A 24,467-nucleotide genomic window follows, 5' to 3' on the forward strand; every position below is an offset into this window, starting at 1 on the left:
ACTGGACAGTTGAAGGAGAAAACAGAAAATGATTTATGATTTTTATGGTTTTAAGCATAAGCAATATCTCCAAGACCCATATTACCCATAATGAAGGTACCAGAATATGGTCAAGGCTTTCAGACATTTACCACCAGCCAAAGCAACTTTAATTCTTAAACTGCATAATTGAAAATAAAGTACACTGCCAGTTCAGTAAAAGGATTCATCCCATTGTCTCTTCCAAATTTAGGGAGACAGAACATCTGCCATGGAAATGCACAAAAGCATCTGTTAATCTCGGTTGCGAGCCTTCATTCTCGTCTGCCTCTCTCAACTTCAGTTCTGTGTTTTCCTCATTTACTTCACATTTCTCTTGATTCATCCTTCACTTTCTTTTTGAAAAGTGATTTTCCTTAAACTTTTCTGTTTGTAAATCTGTTACCTCTACTGTGTTTTCCATTGTCTTTTCCTCCTGCCCTATTGCCTTGTATTTCATGTTGTCTTTCTTCTGTACGTACCGCCTGGTGCCTTGATTCTCATCTGCCCTTCTTGCATTTCTCTGTTCAGTCCTAGTTTCTTCCCTGTTCCCTCCTTCTTAACCGTTTCTGTTCACTGCATCAGATTCTTCCATTGACAGTGCTGGAATACATTGGAAATTGTTTTCCCCTCTCCCCTGCCCTTTTAGCTACTGAAATATGCACATAAGAATTCAAATATGCCTCTAAAAATAGTAAAAGGATAAAACTGTTTATTTCAGCTTTTCAGTCTTTGCTTTATTAGAAGTTCTGGGAGGAGAGCTCCATAAAGTATAGAGTTCTATAACTAATTCAGCTGCAGGGAAAAAAATAAAGGCAAAATAAAAAAACAAAGAAATATAGCCACAACCTATTTGATATTAAAAAAAAAAAAAAGGGCAAGTCTCGTGTGCTCTACCTATGGCCAGTATCAATATGGCATGTGTAGTTCTGAGTGGCATTTTATATCCTGGGTCTTTGCTTATGTGAGGGGGATTATTGTGTGTTTCACAGTTCTGGTGATTGATATTAAAGCTAACATAACTTGGTGTGAGATTAAAAGAAAATGGTTTATCTGGGGCATTTTAAGAGAAAATGAAGGCCATGTAAATTGTGAAAGATGTGGTGGATGAGAATTTCTTCCTGCAGGAAACATCTGTCCAGGCAGGTAGTTATGAAGTCCTGGCATTTCTCGTTGTCCAATAGACTCTTCTTCCCCAGCAAGTGGATTTGCTTTATCTTTCAAGACTGCTTAGATATTTCTCAAATGAAAATAAATGGATTTTATTTTTTTTTTTACATTTTGTATACAATATTGTGAATATTAAGCTTTAAATTCTATCCAAATTTGGATCTGTAAATGTTTGCGACATGATTATAAAGATCATCAGTCCTGCGATGCTCCAGTATTATGTAGCTTTATCTCAGGATATGGATTCCTGAAACTGTGTGTCCCAAATTCTGTTGAATTAATTATTACAGTGCAGACAGCTTCTAAAAATAAACTCTCCCATTAGATATTATGTTTTTTATGAAGAGCAAATTCATTATAAGTTTTGTTTTCCTCTTGAAAAAATAAAGTCTATGGTTTTATTTATTTCCCCACAACCCCTGAAAATTCTGATAAGGCAGGCAGGTGTGTTTACTGGCTGCTTTTAAAAAGTATTTGGGGTGAATTAAAGGCTTCATAAAAATCCTCAAGCAGGGAGCAATTAGATGTGACTACGCAAAAGGCTGATAATCAGAAAGCTACTAGTGCTAGGTTGCGTATGCCCTGCTATGGGCATTGTGTTTACACATGCCCATCTGTGGTGGATTGCATTTAGCAAGTATTTGTTTTCCCTGGTAATGAGGTGAGAAACAAGTGTCTTTGCCTTGTCTCATCTCTCCAAATGTCTCTCACTTTCTACCTTACATCTTCCTCTCTTCCCTTGAAACCTATTGCATCTTCCTAATGCTTGTCTTATAGGTAAGTGTGTTGACAAACCAAGCACAGTTCTTTCAGTCTTGTCTTGGTGGAATATGAGCCCCTTCTCTGAAATAATTTGTATGCCTTTGAAAACATTGACTTGAAAGCCTCATTGGGAGTTTAAATTACATTTAAATGTACTCGGTGTTTAAGCTCGTGATGAGGAGATTTCTCCTAACAGTAGAAAATCACAGACTTCATCCAAATATCATTTAGTCCTTTTTTCTGCAAATATTTGTGTGTGATTTGTCATGAGTTTTCTAGCACCTCGATACTGGCATGTCTCTGTGCCAGTGCCATTCCTCCACTTCTCGCTGGTAGCTGTCTGATCATGATCCTTTTGCCTTTTAATTAGTGGACGCTTTCCTCAGCATATGATGACATGAACAGTAGGATTTGATATTTCTTGGGTTTTCAGCTCACCAATCCAAGGGAGAGGACAGAACTTTATCAAATGGGGAAAACCATCTCCTTGCAGCAACTCTACCTCTCCTGAGTGGTTTCAGGACTCGACATACTAAGATTGACTTCAGAATCCGTTTGCACTTTTGGATTTGTTCTATACTGCTTTTTGCTTCTTTCCTTTAATACTGGTCCCAGCTTTGCTATGGTGGAAGCAGAATAGATTAGGCAGCTGGTTCCTATCCCCTCCATGAGGGAATCATTCTTTGCAGATTTAAAAAAAAAAACCAAACATGCTAAATGATATTCGTATCCATGTACATGTTTGACTGTACCATCATGGCTTACATCTCTTAGAGAAGTCAGGTGTCCAACTTACTTCAAGGTATTGCAAAATCAGTAAATACAGTGCAGTTCACATTTCTTTAGTGAAGTGACCACGCAAGGTCAGTGTGATTGGAGATGTCCTAGCCGTGCATCAGGAGAGTAATTTTGGGAAAACACCATTCTCGCTAGGTCCAACTCCTTTCCAAGAGGTGTATCAGTATGCAGTGAGATCCTCGTCAATAGGTCCAGGTTTACTGCAGTACAAGAGAGTGGAAATTAGCAGAGCTGTTAAAGGACCCATGTGAGGATTATAAAATATACAGGCAACTTAGGCCAAACTAATGAACTGAAGAGATGCAGCTTGGAAACATTTAAGCAAAATTATGTGGCAGATAGAAATTCATGGTCATTAATAATATTAAAAAAGGGAGACTTTATGATGAATTGAGAAAACAAAACTTAATATTGAGAATTAACGGTAGAATAGATGTCAAAAGATTCCCTACAGAGGTGTAAGGTCATTTAGTTCCCCGGTAATCATTTTTCTTAAATAGTTAAAGCAGCAGACAGATCCTCCAGTATTTAACACAGTCTTTCCTTACCAGTAAAAAACATGTGGAAACTATAGCTGTCCTATCACAGGAGGAGGGGATGGCAGCAACCCACTTCCTGGCTGCATCTTCTACTTCAGTTCTACTACATCTACTGTTTAGGAAGGGATTTGATTAATTCCTACAACATTATGAGAAAGATCAGTACAATTACTTTTGTTTTAACACTAGAAAACCTGTGTATAGGAAGGTTACATGACTTGCCCAAGGTCATGTTGCAGGTCTGTGTCAAAAGTGAGGAGGTAGACCGGAACTGGCCATTCAGGCTGCCTTTCAGATTTCATTCGGCTGAGCTCCTCCTATTTGTGTACTCCTTACCTGGAAAATGCATGGAAGTACAAGGTATTAGGAAACTTGCAGTACCAAAGTAACAGTCTGCAAAAGTGCTAACGGTGGGCTGGGATGTGTGCTCAGAGCTGACATTTGGTCTTCTTTGTGACAGAAAGCCAAGTAAGCGTTAGCAGAAGGGATGGAGAAGGAGAGACTTCTTTCTCTAGTGTTTTTCTCTTGATTGTATAGTTGTGTAGTTGGCCTACTCAAGTAAGATGCAAGTTGATTGATCAGAGCATCTTATGTATGTATTCTTCCACTCATTTCCAAAATTCATTTCAGCATAATGCTTCCAACACTGCTGCCTCTCACCATGATCCACCAGCTCCATTCAGATACTGTTTTAAGTGAATACAGACACCAGTCACTATAACATGTTCTGTTTCTGTTTGCAAAGGGCAATAGTTTCTTCTGTCCCCCTTTTATTTTGTGATAGGAAGCATAAATATGTAAAGTGATTGAAAAAAAACAATCCTAACTTCATGTATCTGATGCAGAGACCTGATCTGAACTTCAGTGAGAGCTTGAGATCTGATGAAAATATAAGCTTATTTCTCCCTAGGACTGTGAAAGAAAACTGAATGTTAAACATTAATTAAATAAATAGAGAACAGAAGAGGGGGATATCATGATGCTGCTAGATACATCCCTGGTGTGCCTGAAACTTCAATATTGCGTGCAGTTCTGTTTTCATCATTCAGAAAGCTTCAGAGATGCCCACAGGGATGGATGGCCAGAGGCATGGAGTGGCTTCTCGGTAAGGGATGACTAAATAGCCTGGGATTCTTCAGCCTAGAAGAGACAGCTGCATTGTATTAGCAGTCTCTGAAAGTATGAACCTCTCTTCCAGCACAAGAACTGGAAAGCCTAATAAAGCTGTTTGGACTGATTCAGAAAATGAGAAGAGGAGAGATCCACATAGAGGTAATACTGAAACTTACTAACAAGACTGGCCTGAATGTGGGAAAAAAATTCCCTAAAGACCACCCCAAGGGGGTTCTTGTAAAAGTTGAATACAATTCTTGCGTCTTTTTGATGTGCACAGCTCTACCCTGTATTCTTTTCTTTTGAGTCCAGCTGGTAATGAACTAAACATGCATGTCTACTTTAAAAAGAGAGGAAAAACGCTAATTTTTTTGTTGTAAGTGGAGATTTCCAGTGGCCAACTGAATCCCTCCTCAATAAATAATGCCTGAAAGCATTTTTTCTACTACTTACTTAAATTGAAATAACTTTGTTGTCCATTATTGTAACGCTGCATTTTGATTCTGTGAGTGTGTGTTACTACTGTCTGGTATTGCATTGCGGGTATTGACTTGAGTTTAGTAGTAGGGAGCCGTTGCACAGAGTCAGTCTGTGCTGAGACCTTGTGGATGAGCCTCCAATTGCCGTGCTTCAGCTTTGCATGCCATTAGGGTCTTCCACCATAGTCAGTGGGGAGCTGCAGCCCAGAAGCCAGAAACATCAGGCGGATCTAATTCAATTTATTTATGTGTTTATTTTGTCTGAGTCAAAACACAGAGCAGTAAGCCAACATCTTTCTTTGTTGCCTTGGAAAGCTTTTAATGCTATTTCAGCAACTAGTGTCATACTTAAAGAAAATAAATCCTCTCAACTTTATTATTCAGCTCAATGCTGTGTACAGTAGGTGTATAAGTTATTTGCTAAATGTTTTATGATGAAGATTATGTAAGTAATGAGCTTTTACATTTTGGAACCAGAGAGTAACAGAACTGTGTGTAGTACTTTGTAACTTGATGTAGGAAGGAAGCTCTTCTAAGTCCTCTGTAATGACATGGCACAGCAGGAAGATGAATATGGATTAATTTGCAAATTAATCCAGAGGAAATGTGACAATGAGCTTTATTTATATTTTAGCTAAACTTTTCCAAGTCTCTTAACTCAAAGGTGAGATCTTAAATTTACGCAGAGGTCTCTGAATAAAATCAAATTTTTCTCAAGGATGTCTTCAGCTTCTGTTGACTTCAGTGCCAGTCACAGAAACTAGCGGGCTTTGCAACAATAACACATAATGAATGTTGCTCTGCCTATAGTACGGAAACTGTATTTGCAGTCGTGCTAATGAGAGTTATATGATGGCATGTCATATATCTATATATATTCTATGTCATTACCTATAAATGATTACAAGTAGAAACTGGAGTGTACATGTGTATTATATTTTTTATTTGGACTTTATTGACTAATTTCTTGGGGTTCTTTGTAAGTGACTCTAATTTCCAAGCATGTCCAAAATCTCCTGAAAAGTCCTGGGTATCTTTGTTCCTTACTGGGAGTCAGTCTGTTCTGGTGGCTCCAGAGAGGTATTTATCTCTGCTCTCTCCCAGGCAAAACTGGAAGAAATTTCCCAGCTAAAATATGGGCATTTTGAACCATTACTAGAACAGCTTTCTTTCCCCAGGCAGGTGGTGATGTAACTGTAGGAAGAGTTTGGATTGTGAAAAATCAGTTATTGTCTTCTCCTTTAGTTTTGCTTGCTTATAAATGTTATATCCTGTTCTTCCCAGGGTGGAAGCTTAGCAGAGGCTCATATTTTAAACTAAGAAGTCATTAATTTTGAATCAAAACCATAGATACAATAAACTGCAGTAAGTGGCATTTCTGTGGTGTGTTGTATGTGGGCATCGCATATGCTGCAGGCTCATGAGACTAAAATACCATGTGCTATCGTTGTACACATCTTCAGGGACTGCATTGCTTGCGATGTCATCACTGAAGAAATGACTAGATTTTTGGTTAAGAGTCAGCTTCTGCACTCACAACCCAGTCATCCAAATAATGAGCCTGAAAAGTTATTTTCACCATTAATACAAATACAAAAATTGTGAATCTAATGGCAACATATGCATTAAATCCACCTGCAAATTGGACACTGAGCATACAGGCTGAAGAGAACAGCAGGGAGCTCCTTACCTGTGTATAATACAGCATACAGGTTAAGAATGAGCTGTGGAATTGAATCATAGAATCGTTAAGGTTGGAAAGGACCTCTGAGATCATCAAGTCCAACCTGTTAGCCTAACTTCCTGGTCCACCTCTAAACCATGTCCCTAAGCACCACATCCACACCTTTTTTGAATACTTCCAGGGACTGTGATTGTACCACTTCCCTGGGCAGTCTGTTCCAATGTCTAACCAACTGGGGAAGGAGGATAGAGGTTTGTTAAATTTAAAAATTTAATTATATATTAAAAGTAACACAAAAGATTGTTGGTTTGGATGAGGGTTTTTTTTGGTAAAAAGTATGACCTGAGCATATAAGTAGGTATAACAGGGATCAATTTAAAGCGAGAGAAATCAAAGATAGTTTCGCAGCATGCTCCTATACCAGTCTCCTACAACAAAAACACAAGATCTATGCCCGTTTGGGCTGGAGGAGGCAGGCACTGGGCTTGGCCTTTGGGCTGGTGCCAGGGTGCATGCACCCAAACGCATCAGCTCTCAGAGCAGTACAGCCCTTTCTGTACTGCTACATGAATGTTAGCGCAGCAGCTGCAGCATGGTCCAGTGTTTGACAAAGATCCCGTGGAGCATCTTCACTGGTTCCTCATTCCTCCTCTTTTCTCACCTGCCCTTCCTCCAGGAGACAGGAGCTGGTGGTACTCTGCCCTCATGCCAGCTTTGTCCCCAGTGCTAGAAATGGTGCAGTTTCATTTCTCTGTTGATAGCAACAGTTGACTCGAACACAATGTGTGGTCCTGCAGGAGATTCATGTAAATGTTTCTTGTGAAAATTGACAGAGGTTTTAGTTTAATAGTGAGTGAATTGCTAATCATCTTGTCAAGAGTGGCTGGTAGACAGGTATTCCAACTTAGTTCTCAACATCATAAATTTCATAAAAAATCACTCGTACTCTCTTATTTTTTCCCAGCGTCTTTCTTTTCCACTTAATCATCTACATTGTTAAATATGCCTTTCATTCACATGCCACAGACTTTAGATAAAGAAGCTTTATGCCAAGTCAGCCAGGACCGCAGTGATTTGAAATAATTATTTGAATTGTTATGGATGTTGCATACACGCAGGAGTGAACATTGCATTGGATCCAAACGGGATTATTCAAACAGAAGGTGAACATAGTAAGAAAATTAGAAGTATATTGCAACACATAACTATGTTTAGTGAGTATTTCAATGCTGATATAGGCATGGTTGCATGTAACTGTTATGCTGCCTTCTTAAAAAAATCTCGAGCTGTTTGATAAGGAAGCTGAACTTGAAAATGAAGCTTTTCTCATAACCTCTGCTCCCTCCTACGCAAAGGCAGAAGCAGGAACAGCCTGCATCTTGAAACAGTCAGCGCGGTGGCAGAGGGCCAGTGTCATGGTGCAGTGTCAGCGCTGATGACTGTGCAGAGGGGGATTGTCTGAAAAGTCTGTCCTTTGTCACCCCTCAACTAGAGAGCTTAGGGCAGTGGCTTCTTGCTCCAGAGAGCAGTAGGAAGGGTCGCCATCAGCCTGCCGAGGAAGAAGAGGTTGCCATCCAAGGAGGCTTTGTTGTATGAAGGTTATGATAATGTGCCGTCCTGAATAATTTGTCTCCTGAACAGAGCTATGGCAGCATTCTGTCAGCTGTGACAATAAACTGTATCTCCAGGTACTTAGCCAAGATGCCTATTCTGCTGGACGAGCGTCTTATTAAAATATCTTAACCTGATACCTAGGCTAAAAATATCTTTGTTGCCGTTTAACCACAGAGTTTCCTTTTTAACTTTTAAAATAGTGGTGATAACTAGCCACTTACAAATATTGTGTCACTGACAACATCTGATTGACGCATTTGGATTTGCTGTCAGTGTATCACTAACTCAGATGCTGCAAATAAAATCTTAAATAAAGCAGTCTAAGGAAATAACAAAACCTTTTGGGGGATAGCGTCAGTGGCAGGGTTATTGAGGGCATAGCTGTGAGAGAAGTGTATGGTTGCAGAAATAAAGTATGAAAAAATGAAGAAAGGTGGAGAGAAACCTTCCTAGTCAAAGGCCGAGTTGAACAGGGGGGCTTGTGCACAAGCTTATCTATCTGCTGGAAAATAAGCAACACCTACCAAGATCCTTCATAAATTTGTCATTTTTTTTTAAATCCATGTCTGACAAAATTTTATGGAAAGTAGGAGAGAGAACAAGAGGAAGCGGGCAGGACGTTTTATTTCTCTTTGTGCCATCTCATGGCAGGTGCAGACTGGGAGTTGGGCAGGACTGGTTTCATTTCCAGAAGAGGTCCTGAAAAGAGGGGAGCGGCTGGGCAGTGACAAAAGATAGCTGGTTTCCTCCCAGGATGCAGGAGCATCTCACTGTCCAACCGTGATGCTGAGCCTTTCAAGAGATGAAATGGATTTTTTCTTTGCAAATAGATCAAAGCAGGAGCTGGTACTGAGTCACTGTATAAGCCATGGTTGCCAGCGGAGCTTCAGCTGAGGTTTTTGTCTGCTAAAACTCAAGCAAGGAGGAGTAGAGGGTAACTGTAGAAGTTCTTTTTCCCTCCTGTAGTCCTTGTAGACAGATACAGGGGGCTGTTTCATCCCTTGATACAAATCGCAGTATCCTTCAGGGTATTTTCATTTTTCCTGATTTCTTGCAGCCCCAGCAGGACTGTTGTGCTTTGCAGAACCATTAGTCCCATCAGACGTACCTGTCAGACCTGCTTGCTAGGGATGGCTTAAGAAAGTGCTGGAAGTAGGCCCACAAGGAGCAGGAGTTACACTGAATTGGGAGGATACTCTGGAAAAGTCAGAAAGGTCAAGCTAGGCTCTAATACTATTTCTACCAAAGCTAAAGCTGTTGGATTATTAGAAGACTAAGGAATTTCCAGTAAAAAAAAATTAAGACTTCTAAGAGTGATCTTTTCCTAAAAAAAACCCTAGAAGTCCAGCATCCTTGTATTTTGCTGCTTTAATAGCACTCTCATTCCTTAAGAGTACTGCTGTTGTTTTCTTTTCTTAGTGCATCGGTGGCTGGTAATGTCTAGATGTCTCTAGATATACAGTTACCTCGGCCATACCTAGTAAGTGATTTTGAATATATTCAGCAATAGCTGTGTGCGATAACACAAGCTATATCTGGCTGTTTGTTGTCTTCTTTGGAGCTGCTAGTTGTCAGGATGCAACATCCTCTGTGCCACCCAGCAAGACTGGACGGTGAAACAAAGTAAGAGTGTTTTCCCTCTCATTCCTGGAAGTCTTTCAAACCAGGATCTCAATTTGTTTACCCAAGTTTGCCCATACATGTGTATGTGCATGCAAGAGCTGGATACAAGCATCCCAGCTGAGCTGTGAAATCATGAGGTGACTTGGTACGGAGATAAGTATCCACAAGCTTTTAGAAGTGCTGAATTAGGAATAGAAAAACTTTCCAAAACAAGTATTTTAAATGCATCTCACATTGTAGCATCTACTTTTCCCTGCAGTTCTGAACGCTGTTTCTCTCTGTCCCCAGCAGCTATGACCTACAGTGACAGGTACATGGGACTTTGTGTGAAGTTACATGGGTAACCTATCTGCTTCAGTTACCAGGCTGACCTGAATCCTTTACCGACCCATCATGTCTCTTCCCTGTCTCTGCTTGCTCAAAATTGCAGTTGCAAGTCCAGTCCTTGCTGGAGCCTCTGACAGTTGCCACAAGCTGGTAGTGAATGATCCAGGTGCTACCTAGCTCCTGCAGTGCCTTTCTGCAGATAAAGGTGCATGTTACAATCCCCACCCTTACTTGCTGGCAAATGACTAAACGTCCAGGATTAAACCTTGATCATCCTACTCGGTTCTTGGCCATCAGAGCAGCTGGGTTTATTTTTACTTCCCTGGCCTCTGCAATGGTAGGCTGGGCTCAGTCCTGGACTCCTGAATGGCATGGTGCCTGTGCTCCCAGCCTGCCAGCTGAAGCCTTGGCTCTCCTCTCTCTTGCTGGCCCTAATGGGATCTCTGGGTCCTCTCCTTCCCATAAGATGAGTGAGGCAGCAAGGTGACATTGAAGTACTGGAACAGTAGATAAAAAGCCCTTACTGTATTTATTGAGTGTTACAGATAAGTAATCCGCTCTGCTGTCAGTGTCTAGAGAAACAGCAAATAAAGTATACACGCCCCTTGCTTTGGTGTGATGAAACCTCCAGAGGACATTTACTTCAGTGGCATTCACAGTGCAGCTGTAGCTGGGTTTTTCAGTGGAAAATATAAGATTTTCATGTCTTTATGCATTACTTCAAAAATATCGCTATGGCTGATTCTTGTATGCTGGACAATTCTGTGATCTGAAAGCTGGGGTTTTTTCCAAAATGTTATTAAAATCATCTTAACCGTTTTTGTTGGAAGGGGAAAAATTAATAGTTATTTTGTGGTTTCATACACAACATTAAAACAACAGTCTGGTTTTCATTTAAACGAATAAAAGTATGGAAATTCAAAATGAAGGCTCTCTTCATGTCCTTAGATCAACTTGTTGGCCTTGCTAAAATGCATAATGGATGGAGCAGGGGAAAACCTCAGTCTTACAACTCATAGCATTGTTTTTGCGTACAGTTTAGATTTTTTGTTGCTGGATTTCAAGCTTGACATCACTTTATTGCCTGTCTTCTCAAGCTATAAAAACTTCCTCGGTCTTGTAAATTTGCAGTATTTTAAAATCCAGTGAAACACAGACATTATTTTTAAAAAACCTAAGCAATAATTACGCAAATTGGTTAGCAAATGTAAATCAGTAATTGAATTAATACACTTTTAAATTTTGAGGTATAAACCTGACTGTTTGGGACAATGAGTATTAGTCATTTCTGGTTTATGGTATGGTCAGAAAGAGACCAGAGGCACCGGCACAGCTGCAGCACAGGAAACCCCGGCTGGCCCCAAGGAAACAGCCCTTCCCTGTGCAAGCGGGGCGTCCCTGGGATGGGGCCCTGAGCAGTGGGGGATCCCCATCCCCGGGGATGCCCTGACTTGCCCGGACATGGCCCCAGCAACCTGCTGCAGCTGCCTCTAGCCTGAGCCTGGCCGTGAGTCCAGTGCACTCGTGTTTGGGTGACTAGCATCACAGCTCTGCCCCTCTGTTTCCACCCTGCAGGTTCCCTTCCAGCTCTGGTTTATCCAAGGACTGAGTCTGGAGAAACTCTTCACTGTTTCCAGAGTTCACTTCTTGATGGTGAACAGCCTGCCGCTGTCCTCGAAACACCTGCGGCAGTATAACCAGGTGTCCTTAGCCTGTGCGTTATTCCATCTCCCCAAGGCTTTGAAAAGCAACTTCTTCCTGAAGCTGTTCCTTCCCTCACCACTGCGAACGAGCTGCCCTAGCTGTTTCCAGCCCTTTGATCTGTTAAGTCACATCTCTGTCGCTTCTGGCTGGTGCCCACACCCTCGAAGCTGCCTGCCCTCCCTCTTCTTCCTTCTCCTGGGAGGGAAGTTGCTCAGCTGGGCTCATTGTCTTCCTTCATCCACTTTCCCCAGCATCCCCTGGCCAAGCTCCGTGTGTCCGTGTATACTTAAAGCTGATGAAATTGTAATTTATCTTTGATTACTGTACTACTGTTCAACATTCATCCCCAATGACCCCTAACACCTTCTGAAAGTGTATAGCTTGTGAAGACAGGTCCATAAAGTGATGTTAAGTCTTAAACTTTAGAGCCAACTGGACGGCTTGAATTTGGCAACACTTAACATTGTGAAGGTTGTACCTGCTGAAGTGCTCCATGTAATAAACCATTTGCCTGAGCAAATTTAAATGCTCCAGTCCCTTCCCCTGCAGCAGCCCACGTGTGCTGCGGAGCAGAGGCAGGGTACGGGCTTAGGCAGCTCAGCGCCTGCAGCCCCCAGGCTGGGCAGTTCATCTCTATCTCAGATGCATTCCCGCAGTGCAGATGTTTCTGCATGCTGAGCTTTGCCAGGGGAATTTGCTTGGGGAAATGAGTTGCCAAAGTAACGTGGACAAAGAGTAGTGTTTTAGATGGGATATTACAGCTTCATATTTATTTGCTTGTTTATAGGACTTTTATATTCTTTTGAAGCACAGCAAGAATGTGTAACACACTGTGATGATTTATCATAGCTATAAGAAGGGTGCCTGGTGGTGACGGACATCTCAAAACCCAGCTGTGCAGAGCCCTTACCTGGAAGAGGACAGGGGTGTTTCTGGACAAGATCTGTCCCCTCCGCCATGCGGTGTATATTTAGTAGCAGCTCTGTTCCCTGTCTGGGCTCTTGGGGTCTGTCAGGAGGAACTGGGACAAGCACTGCTGAAATCACTAACGTCGCTGTTCCGACTTCGCAGTAAAGAGCCCCCGAGATGGTTCCCGGATGCTGGCACCATGTGCCTGCACTGTTAAGCTCACGGCTTGAGGGGGAAGTTAGCACAGGCATTTCCAGTGGGGTGGGATGCATGTGGTCCTCTCATGCTGGCATCCTTTCCTCCAGGGCAGTCCTCCAGCCCGCCCTGCATCCCTGCTTAATACCCTCCCTTCCCCTCCTCGATGCAGGCTTTGCCAAGCCACAGTGCCACGCCATGAAGTCTCCTGGTCGTGGGGGCTGCACATGCTGGATAGAAGCTGTGGAAGAAGGGAAGGGTGGAGGAGGACGGAGATGATGGTCTGTAGGAGACTCACAGAACTGGGGGAGTTCTGCCAGTGGTCAACGCAAAACTTTTGAATGGTATGAAAAGCCAGGATGAAAGCCAGCGCCCCACTGCAGCCCAGGGCGACCGCCCTGCCAGGCTGCTCTGGAGGTTTGCCATGGAGCCCTGCGCACCCAGGAGCCCTGGGCCCCAGGGGAGCAGCCAGGTCTGGAGGAAGGCAGAGTGAGCCTGGGCAGGGTCCTTTGCACACTGTGGCTTTCGGAGCTGGCCAGCTGGGCAGCACACACAGACTCCACGTCTGGAGCCCTGGGGAGAGACGAGAGCCACCAGTTCCTCAGGTGGGACATGCTCAGGGTGAAGCAAGAAGAAATGATCTTGAAGAGCAGCTCTTGCAACTGCTGCTCTCTGGTTTTCTCTGGAGCACGTTGTACGGGGTTCTTCTTCCATAGAGAGCACGTATGTGTGCTGCAGAAGCCCGTTGAAGCAGTAGCATACCAACAGCATTCTCCATGCTAAACCATACTGGGTCTTGGTCACAGACCAGCGGTATAACAAATGGGAACCCTACTGTGCCATAACTTACAATGAAGGCAGCTTTGCCAAGGGAAGGTGACAGCAGAGGTTGAGTGGTCTTTGACCCAACAATTAGAGGAGTTTCTGAGGTCCATGGAGAGGAGCGGATCCTTCTTGGAAAGATCTAGGTGAAGGGGCGAGGTGGAAGGCAGCTGTGCCCCCTCAACACCTTCTTAGAGGGGGCATTGGACTGGAGAGGGAAAGGGAAGCTTCTTCAAAGCCCATTGTTCTCAGCCAGTCCTACCCTCCTGGGCAGGCCTGTCCTCTGGCTTCCTCTGTCAGGCAGCTCCACCACCCCCCCCCCTAGTGTCAGCTGCCTTATTTCTCCTCCTTTCCTCTCCCCAGCTTTCATGGGTTAATCAGTGTTTCTGCCCCCCACATTTCTCTGTTCCCCAGCATATTTGTGTTAAAATTTGTGAGGGTTTTTCTTGGGGGCACTTCGAGGAAATAAACCTCATGGGATCTGAGATGGAATCTGACTTGTGATCGTCTGGCGTGCTGGTGATTAGGTAAGGCTGGTGTGGGTGCGGAGGTCATGGTGGGGTGGGGGAGATCAGCCAGGAACCTCAGTTAGGAGAGCACTCTGTACATGAGGTCACCGTTTCAGGGGAGGAGGCAGAAAGCAGCCTCTGGACTCAGCCTTCTCCATGACATGCAGAGAAATAGAGTGGAAAGACATCACAGAAAAAATACACAACTAGGGAAACAACAGGATGGGGCAGATAGCTATGTGTAGCCTGGTGGGTTTTCAGGTGAGAGATTGTGCCTGCAGGCCATGCATCATCCCATAGAAGGCACCTGTCTGTGAAGAGTGGACTCAATATCCTTGGTGAACCTTCTCTGGTGGTTCACCAAGGCTTCTGAGACATAGTAGGCTTCATGACTTACTTATTAAGCCTCTCAGAGGACACTGAATAGGGACATGAATTGTGTCCCTGCACATTTTGGGAGGCCACGTGGAAATGCCAGTAAACTTGCACAGCTGAAATGGTCACCCATAGGTTGGTAAGAGCTGGGGTGACACCAGCCCTCCTCTCCACCAGGACTGGGTCAGGAGTGACACTCTCCCCTGCTCATTGTCCTTTGCATGTAAATAGACTCCAAACACAGGCAGCCTTGATGCTGTTTGAGAAGGAAGTATGCCAGTAGCAGTAGTGGGAATGGACCTTGACGCAGACTGGTGGTATGTAGGCTTTACAGGTTTAGTGGCAGTTGTCGCAAGGACTTCTCAGCATGACTGAATGTACTCTCAAACATGCATCCTTGCTGGAAAACGCTCTGCCAGTGCTGCTGGACCCCTTGCCCCTGGCTGGCACTGCATGAATCAGGAGTGCCTGCGTCATGTCACCATGCACGGAGGTTTGATTTGTAGCTCTGGTTCCTAGAGTTTCGCCCTGGCACAGCAGGAAATATTGGTTCCTGGGGAGAGAGCGTGTGCTGGTGAAGTGAGTGTGTGATGAACCCATCCTGGTTGCAAGTTCTGAGGAGCAGCATTAGCCATGACAGCAAGGTCAGTCACACCAGTGTTCTTTGAAGCACAGTAATTGGAGTTGCATGGAGGTGCCTGTGGCATGGATAAGGTATGCAGAATTGCCCAGTCCCACCAACTCCCTCTGGAGGCACAAAGGTGGGGGTCTCCAGCCTAACGCTGCTCCCAGCAGGTCCAATGCCGCAGCTGCAGCAAGTTGTTCGGGGCTGTGTCTGGGTGAGTCAGGGCAGTCCCTGGAAATGGAGATCCCCCTTTAGTGGACCAGGTTAGTGACCCTGCACAGGACTTTATCCAGATTGTTGTTGTCTCCCTTTTACTGGGGGGCATGACAAACTGCACAGTGTATCCAGATGTGGTCTCACTTGACGGGAATAATACCTTCCCTTGACCTGCTGGATGCTCTCACACCAGGCTGGTTGGCCTTCATTGCTGTGACTCCTGGTCAGCTTGGTGTGCACAATTCTGCAGGTGACTCTCGCCTGCGGAGCCTTGCGTGGAGAGGTGCTCCCTCCAGCCCATCCCAGCCCGCCCCATTCATGGGGCTGGTCTGTCTTGGGGCAGGACTTCGGCTGAAGTCCTTCTGAAGATACCACTCAACACCTGGCCTGCTGCCTGTGGGAAGTGCCGTGGTGCATATAGCCATCAGCTGCTCCTTTCTTCATACAAGATGTTCATCCCTTCGGCTGAATTTTCCATAAAATGAAGCACCTCAATTGTTGTTCTTTTGCCTCTCAATATCAAATTTCCAAACAAGCCCAAGAGAGCGTGCAGTTTCACATACAAGCGGGAGACCACTGTGATTTTGTCTTTGCATGTCCTGGTCCAGCTCACAGAAGCGTTGGCCATCCATTCGGTACTAGGAAGAGAGACATGGTACCTAACTCCATGATTAGTCAAACTGTTGTATTTCTATTTGGCATGAAATAAAATAGTATTTGAATGCACAGTGGGGCTAATGCTACTTCGTGCAGCTTTTTTTTAAGATGATTATAAAATTGAGGCAAAAAGCAGATCTTACTGTAATTAGAAGATAGAAGAGTTAATCATAGGGAGGAATGGATTTCTACTTGCTCTGCTTTAAAATACCTTCAGCTGAAGGAGCTGAACTTCACTATGAACCCTTTGTGTGCTGGAGTGCAGAGTTTTCTTCATCCATTTCAATTGCAGCACAGAAGTTGCAGGGCTATTTTCCCCAGAGATTCAGGAGTCCCTGTGTTCGTTTTGTTGATATGTGAAGTCATTTGGATTTTTGCAGAGTCATGCAATCGAGGCAACCCAAACCTCTTATTCCTGTTCATTCACCCTTTGAGAAAAGATTTGGAAAAAAGTCACCGGTCATTGAAGCTTCAAGTCAGAGGCAACTAGCAGAGATAAACCACCAACAGATGGGGGAGGGTTGTGTGTGAAGGACGTACTCTACATAATGCGCCATTAAAACTTCATGAAGAGGTGTCCCAGAAAAAATGTTACAAAGCACTAGACTTAATATTTAAGTTTTTTAAGTCATTAAAATATTAAGTTTTAGCAGTCTCATCATTTTCAGGAAGGAATAATCAGCTTAACCACAGCATTCACACATTTAATGTTCTGAGAGAAGAAGGATTGTCTGATTTTTCTTTTTTTTTTTTTCCCCAACAGTAATTAATGAAAGTCAAAAGCAGCAACTGGAATCTGCGAGCTACTCTTCCCGCTATGCTCTGGGACTTTTTTATGAAGCTGGTACACGGATTGATGTCCCCTGGGCTGCACAGTACATCACCGATAATCCCTGCATACGCTTCATCTCCATCGATAATAAGAAACGCAATATAGGTCAGTGCTCCCATTATTTCACTTAAACACAGTGACAATAGAGGGTGTAGATCATGAAAAATGCTGTTTAATTGAGTGTTGCTATTCTGAACAGAGCAAGTATTTAACTCCAAGCCGCAGCGGATAGCATTTAATGTCACATTTGGCCTGTAATAAAATACACAATGAAAGCGGGAAGGTCCTCAGAAAATCACAACCCAGCACATGGTTTACGTTACTGTGTTTATGAAACCAGTGTCAGGGGATTTGAGACATCAAAATGTTGCTATTCCAAGAAAGAGCTGGAGTTCCTTTGTTTAAACATTGATTCATACACATGCCATCTCCCATCATCCATTACTTTGCAACTCCTGTTCTTTCCACTAAGCATGATTGGAAGTAGTAATGAGTTATATAATTAAGGCTGTTCAGTGTAATTCAGAGTTAGCCAGTGTGCTTTTATAATCACGGAAAATCCTTGAAATGGCTGCACATAGTATGTCTGCTCAGTAAAGCTTGGAGAACATCCCACAAGGCAGACACTTCTCATCTCTTTCTGGAAGATGGCAGTAAAGTAAGTATATGTTTTATTTATTAAATGTATTTCATGTACCAAGAGTGTGTTGGCATAGAATAGCTCAAGAAAAGACGCTAGCATTTGAGCTTAACAAAGTTCGTTAGAAGGTGAAAACACTTCCCAGTTCTGTTACTTGCTCACATTGTGACAATGACCAGGTTTAACCACATCCGTGAAGTGGGGGTAAAAACCTACCCACCTTTGTGGTGACCTACAAAGCACTGTGACTCACTGTCACAGAATAAGGAAGGATTTCCAGCTGCTGCCTAATTCATAATTATTAAGTATTACCAAATTCACTGCACTAAAGCATGTTCAGATTTAGACCTGGGAGACTTCTGTTTCTAGTCTTCCTCGCTCAGTCAGGATTCATTGTTTCTTGCCTGCAGACTGCAGACATCAGTGATGTTAGTAGCTGCTGGGCAGGGCATTGGAAACCTTGCCCGTCACCCTTACATCTACACGCTATCACCATGCTAGAAAACAGCCATAAGGTTGTGCATGCCTTCGCTCACTGTAAACATGCAATTTAATGTAATAAGCGATCATGAGGGAGTGTCACAGTATAACAGTGGTGCTGGTGGCCAGAACCTCTGAAGATCTCTGCTTCAGCTCCGACTCACAGCAGGCTATGCTAACACAAGGTCGGGGCAGCCATGCCTTGTCTAGCTGCGGTTTTAAAAAAAAACAGGATCGAGATCCCCCACATCGCTGGTGACCTGTCCCAGGGCTGCACCTCCACTGGGGAAAGAAGTGTTCATCTGCAATCTGAATTTACCACAGCTCAGCCTGTGGGTATTGCCTTCTGTTCCATTGTCTGCCTCTACCAATTAGAGTCATGGTCATTCAGGTTGGAAGGGACCACTGGAGGTCATCTGGTCCTACCCCCACGCAAGGTTTGAAGTTAGATCCAGCTGCAAAGTTAGATCATGTTGGTCAAGACCCTGATGTGATGTGATTTGCCACCTTTGCACTGCTGGCTTATATTCAATGGTGGATCTACCATAACCAGCAGAATCTTTTCAGAAAGGTCTGTTGCTCAGCCAGACTGATGCATGGGGTAATCCTGTGTCATTTGCACTCCTCCTTGTTGTGGTGATAGTACAGTTCAAGTCAGCTCTTCCAAATATGCCCCTCTTTGTACCAAAGCCAGCTGGGTAGCAATGGCTCTTGAAGTGCCTCCAGAAACAGCAGTTTGTGCTGGGAGCAAAGGAGTTGGAGAGATGAATCAACTCACCACTGTGGAAGCCCAATTTTGTTATTTCTCCTAAGAATTTACCCTGTTGGTCTGAAAAGAGGGAAAATAAAACAAAAGAATGGCTGAACTGGCCAAAACAAAGGTACATCCACCCTGATATGCTTCTTCCAGCAGGGACCTATAATGAATGTGTAAAAAAAGAGTGTAAGGAAAGCCAAATACAGAGTGATTTTTTTTTTTTTCTGGCATTGTCTCCTTGTTACTGACAATGTGCAGCGGGAGATTTTCTTGTATCTAAGATAATATCGCCATCGTTGTGTTTAACAGTAAGTACTTGATAGTTGATAGCACCTACTGGTATTGTCCGTCCCAGCTGCCTGATTCTAGCTGTGCAGAATCAGCCTGAGGAAGAAATTCACCCATCCTTTCCTCACCTGCTTGCCTATGTGGTCTCAAAGCACCAGCACAGAGAACAACAAATATGGAATTATAATGGAATTACCACATAGCTAAGTACAGTGTCTTTGCTGTCTCCAAATGCAATTTAACCAAATAGAAAGCATATTATTTGGGGCATGTTATTAACAAATACATAGAAATTACCAGAACATTGGTGTTGACACATACCTTTCTCACTGAAATTTCCCTCCTATCGTGGGAGAGATCTGTTTATATGAGCGAATTTTTCCAAGAAGAACAAATTGTATAACTTCATATGGCTGGAACAAGCTGGGGTCCAGCAACTGAGGATGATTTCTCTCTGGTAGGGCCCTCCTTGTGACATAAACAGTCAACCAGCCGCCTTGACTGCACTGTCTTTCCTGGTGAACTTGCATTTTGCAGATTTGCAGTTTGTTCCAGGAAACGTAGTACTAGGGAGAGAGCAGTACGTGTTAGCTCTGGAGCAGTATTTCTGGCTGCAGGCGCTCGAGCTGAGCGCAGGAGAGTTGGAAAGCATGCCTGTACCGTATTCAGTAATGCTGATGTACAGAAGTATAAAAATCAAAAGTGGTTACCAAGTGATTCACTTTTCTTCAAACACATGCACAACCCTGCTGATAATAGACACACACACGGACAAACATACATACACAGACATGTTGTGGTTTAACCTGGCAGGCACCTAAACACCACACAACTGTTTGCTCACTCCCCCTGCAGTGGGATGGGGGAGAGAATTGGGGAAAAAAAAAAAGAAAAAGGTAAAACTTGGGAGTTGAGATAAATACAATTTAATAGGCCAGAAAAGAGAGGGAAAATAATAATATGATAAAAGAATATACAAAACAAGTGATGCACAATGCAGTTGCTCACCACACGCTGACTGATGCCCAGCCAGTTCCCAAGTAGCAGATCCCCGGCCAGCTTTTCCCCTAGTTTATATACTGAGCATGATGTCATATGGTATGGAATATCCCTTTGGTCAGCTGGGGTCAGCTGTCCTGGCTGTGTCCCCTCCCAGCTTCTTGTGCAACCCCAGCCTACTCACTGGTGGGGTGGTGTGGGAAGCAGAAAAGGCCTTCGCTCTGTGTAAGCACTGCTCAGCAGTAATGAAAACATCCCTGTGTTATCAGCATTATTCTCATCCTAAATCCAAAACACAGCACTATACCGGCTACTAGAAAGAAAATTAACTCTATCCCAGCCAAAACCAGGACAATATCCACCCCTTATTGTATACCATCTACATCATGCCCAGGTCCCACACTTTCCAATACATCCCAATTAATCACCACCACCTTTCCTGTATTTTGATATATAGACACAGATATCATTCTCTTAGTCTATGAGCCATCCCTCTAAAACATCCGTTGAGTTCATTTAGTCCATGACTTTGGGCTCCATCTGTCATAACAGTCCTTCAGGGCAGGAGAGATGGTGTGCGGTGTTGGACTGTTGCATGCTGAAGCCAGTTCTGATTCCATCACTGCTGCACTTGTCTGGTTCTATCATCACTGCACTTTGCTCGGTTTCATCATTAATTCTTCATTAATCTGGGTGATTCTTACTGTAATACTGTTGATATAGTGACCATAGTAGTGATGACATACAGTATTATATAGCAATTAACATTATACAATTCAAATCATTGGCTGTTCTCACCCAAAATCAAATCTCTTTGAGGTACACATCGGAATTCCCCATCCTTCCGCGTTACCCACCAAGTGCACCTAGGTCCTTGAGCAAAAGCAATCCCATTTGCCTTTGCCCAAAGCAGGAGTAACCCAGACTGTCTTCCCCAGCATATTTTTTACATGCACTACAGGGACTTTATCCCCCTCTACAGTACGTGAAAGTTTTGATTGGGCAGGGCCAGGTTGATTGGCAGATTTCCTAGAGGTGACTAACCAGGTGTTCTTTGCTAAATGTGTATCCCAGTGTTTGAGTGTCCCACCACCCATTGCTCTCAGTGTAGTTTTTAACAGTCCATTGTATCGTTCGATTTTCCCAGAGGCTGGTGCATGATGGGGGGATGTGATATACCCACTCAATGCCATGCTCTTTGGCCCAGGTGTGTATGAGGTTGTTTTGGAAATGAGTTCCGTTATCTGACTCAGTTCTTTCTGGGGTGCCATGCCACCATATGACTTGCTTTTCAAGGCCCAGGATAGTGTTCCGGGCGGTGGCATGGGGCACGGGATGTTTCCAGCCAGCTGGTGGTTGCTTCCACCATCATAAGCACATGGCGCTTGCCTTGGTGGGTTTGTGGTAGTGTGATATAATCAATCTGCCAGGCCTCCCCATATCGATATTTCAGCCATCGTCCTCCATACCATAGACATTTTAACCACTTGGCTTGCTTGATTGTAACGCATGTTTCACATTCATGGAAAACCTGTGCAATAGTGTCCATGGTCAAGTCCACCCCTCGATCAGGAGCGCATCTATATGTTGCATCTCTTCCTTGATGGCCTGAGGTGTCATGGGCCCACCGAGCTGTAAATAATTCACCCTTATGTTGCCAGTCCAGATCCACCTGAGCCACTTCAATCTTAGCAGCCTGATCCACCTGCTGGTTGTTTCAGTGTTCTTCAGTGGCCCGACTCTTGGGTATGTGAGCCTCTACATGACATACTGTTACAACCAGGTTCTCCACCCGAGCAGCAATATCTTGCCATAATGTAGCAGCCCAGATGGGTTTGCCTCTGTGCTGCCAGTTGCTCTGCTTCCACTGCTGCAACCGCCCCCACAGGGCATTTGCCACCATCCATGAGCCAGTATAGAGATAAAGTACCGGCCACTTTTCTTGTTCAGCAGTATCCAAAGCCAGCTGGCTGGCTTTCACCTCTGCAAACTGGCTCAATTCACCTTCTCCTTCAGCAGTTTCTGTGACTTGTTGTATAGGACTCCATACAGCAGCCTTCTACCTCCGATGCTTTCCCACAAGACAACAGGACCCGTCAGTGAACAGGGCATATTACCTCTCATTTTCTGGCAGTTTATTATACAGTGGGGCCTCTTCAGCATGCGTCACCGCCTCCCCTGGCAATATTCGGAAATCTTTGCCTTCTCGCCAGTCCATGATCAATTCCAAGATTCCTGGGTGACGGGAGTTTCCTATTCGAGCCTGTTGTGTGATTAGCGTGACCCACTTACTCCACGTAGCATCAGTTGCATGATGTGTAAAGGGGACCCTTCCTTCGAACATCCAGCCCAGCACTGGCAGTCGGGGTGCCAAGAGGAGCTGTGCTTCAGTACCAACCGCTTCCAAAACAACTCAAACTCCTTCATGTGCTGCCAGTATCGCTTTTTCAGTTGGAGTATAGTGCGCCTTGGAACCTCTGTATCCTTGGCTCCAAAACCCTAAGGGTCAACCTCGAGTCTCCCCTGGTGCTTTCTGCCAGAGGCTCCAGGTAGAGCCGTTCTCCCCGGCTGCAGTGTTGACCACATTTTTTACATCTTGTCCTGCCCAGACTGGCCCAAGGGCTACTGCATGAACTGTCTCCTGTTTAATTTGTTCAAAGGCTTGTCATTGCTCAGGGCCCCATTTGAAATTGTTCTTCTTCCAGCCACTGTTCATAAACTTGCATCTCTGTCTGCAGAGGTAATACGCTTGAATGTTACATAAGGAAGAGCCTACAAGAAGTGTATGTTGAATTCCCTGTGTGGTATGTATGAATATTAAATATTTGTGTGATTGGCTGCCTTAAACACCCCATCAATATTTATAACTGGTCGGGGGGACAGTGGGAATTCTTCAGTATAAATTATTTCAAGCCTCATTTCTGTAATACCGCAATCTTTGCATCTCTTTGCATTCTGGAGGACTAAAGATAGATGACACATAAAAATGGAAGTGGTTCCCTTCTTTCGCTTCAGGATTGTGAGGTTATATAATTTAAAGGGAAGATTCGTCTTACAGGTTTTCAGGATCAGTGTAATTCTTGATTATCCTTTTTAATTTTAAAATACAGATTCCTTTATCTTCTCAGTACCGAAATAAGAATTTTTAGGAAGATGGAAGAGTTAAATAGTTATTTAGGTTTTTGCCTCATTACATGGCCAATTGCTTCGTAATCCCCTGCCTGCCCTGCCTGCCTCTTAGAAAACTAATCAGAAACTGTCTGTAAGGCTAATGAAATGCTGAATTTCTGCATATAAAAGAGTTCACGCCGTTCTTTGCATAGACTCTTCCAAAATGTGCCTTGTTAGACAGAGCAGATTTTTATTCCAGGGACAATACAGGACCTTATGAACCACAGAAGCTTCTGAGGATAATTCAGGAAGCTCGCTAACCCTTTTGCTAAATAGCAGTGTGGTGTTTTGAAAGTGAACCTCCATCTCTCTTGCTCATTTGCTAGGTGTGGTAAAGTTAATCACTGTTGTTTTTTTCATTTTAGGTATAGTTTTATGAGTTCTGCATGTTGATTTCTCTTTCAGCAGCCTGCCGATCCCTCCCAGGGAGCAGGGATACAGTTCCAGCCTGTCTGGAGGTGTCCAGCTTCTCTGCTGCCCTCCCTGCTGACCCTGAAGCATTTCCTTTGTGTGTGCCTATCACATCCATATGCAGGTCTCTTCTGGAGACTAGGTTGTAATCCTAGGATCGATCCCCTAGGAAGGAGAGACACGGTGTCTGTGCCCGTGCTGGAGGGGTTCCCAGCCATTCAGCTGAGCACTCAAACAGTAGGAGTACGATCTGACTTTGAAGCTGGCCCCTGTTTTGAGCAGGAGGTTGGACTAGAGACCTCCAGAGTTCCCTCCCTCCCTAGGTCCTGTGACTCTGAGGCAAACAATGTTCTGGTGAGTATTTACTGAACACACTAATAAATTAACTGGGAAGTGAGTCCAGCCAAGCCCCCTTGGCAAAAACAGGCAATTCTTCAAGCTTTGTCCACATTCACTGTCCAGCAAATTTTAATGTTAGTGCAGCTGAACCAGTAAAAATTTTCAATCCTTTCTGTGGACGTTTTGTGGATGTATCTATGGAGCCTGCAAACTGACCTGCAGGTCTCGGCTACTTGCCTTTATTAAAGTAGATCTCATTCTCCTGTGGGTCAGTGGATTTATGGGCTTCGCAGAGTCTGTGAGCCACAGGGCACTTCCAGGGCGTGCAGATTGCAGCCCATGCTGCCTCATGCTTCTCCACAAATGTGGTTCAGTCCTAGACCAGTGCAAGCATTTCTAAGGTCGAGGCTG

General features: G+C 44.0%; 1 protein-coding gene across 4 annotated transcripts in view; it reads left to right on the forward strand.

Annotated features, from left to right (window-relative positions):
- The window catches only part of RNLS (renalase, FAD dependent amine oxidase), a 78,505-nt gene that overhangs the window by 42,304 nt on the left and 11,734 nt on the right, over positions 1 to 24,467 (forward strand). For all 4 annotated transcript variants that reach the window (XR_015707077.1, XM_087768090.1, XM_087768091.1 and 1 more), the window contains exon 5: positions 16,903 to 17,076. Coding sequence is in view for 3 of the 4 variants with exons in the window: in XM_087768090.1 (XP_087624216.1) it covers positions 16,903 to 17,076 (174 nt within the window). In the remaining variant the exon portion in view is untranslated. The remainder of the gene's footprint in view (positions 1 to 16,902; positions 17,077 to 24,467) is intronic.

The sequence above is a fragment of the Nipponia nippon genome, unplaced genomic scaffold (assembly GCF_047370975.1).
Source record: "Nipponia nippon isolate SJK-2023a ecotype South Korea unplaced genomic scaffold, ASM4737097v1 scaffold_3, whole genome shotgun sequence".
NCBI lineage: Eukaryota > Metazoa > Chordata > Aves > Pelecaniformes > Threskiornithidae > Nipponia > Nipponia nippon.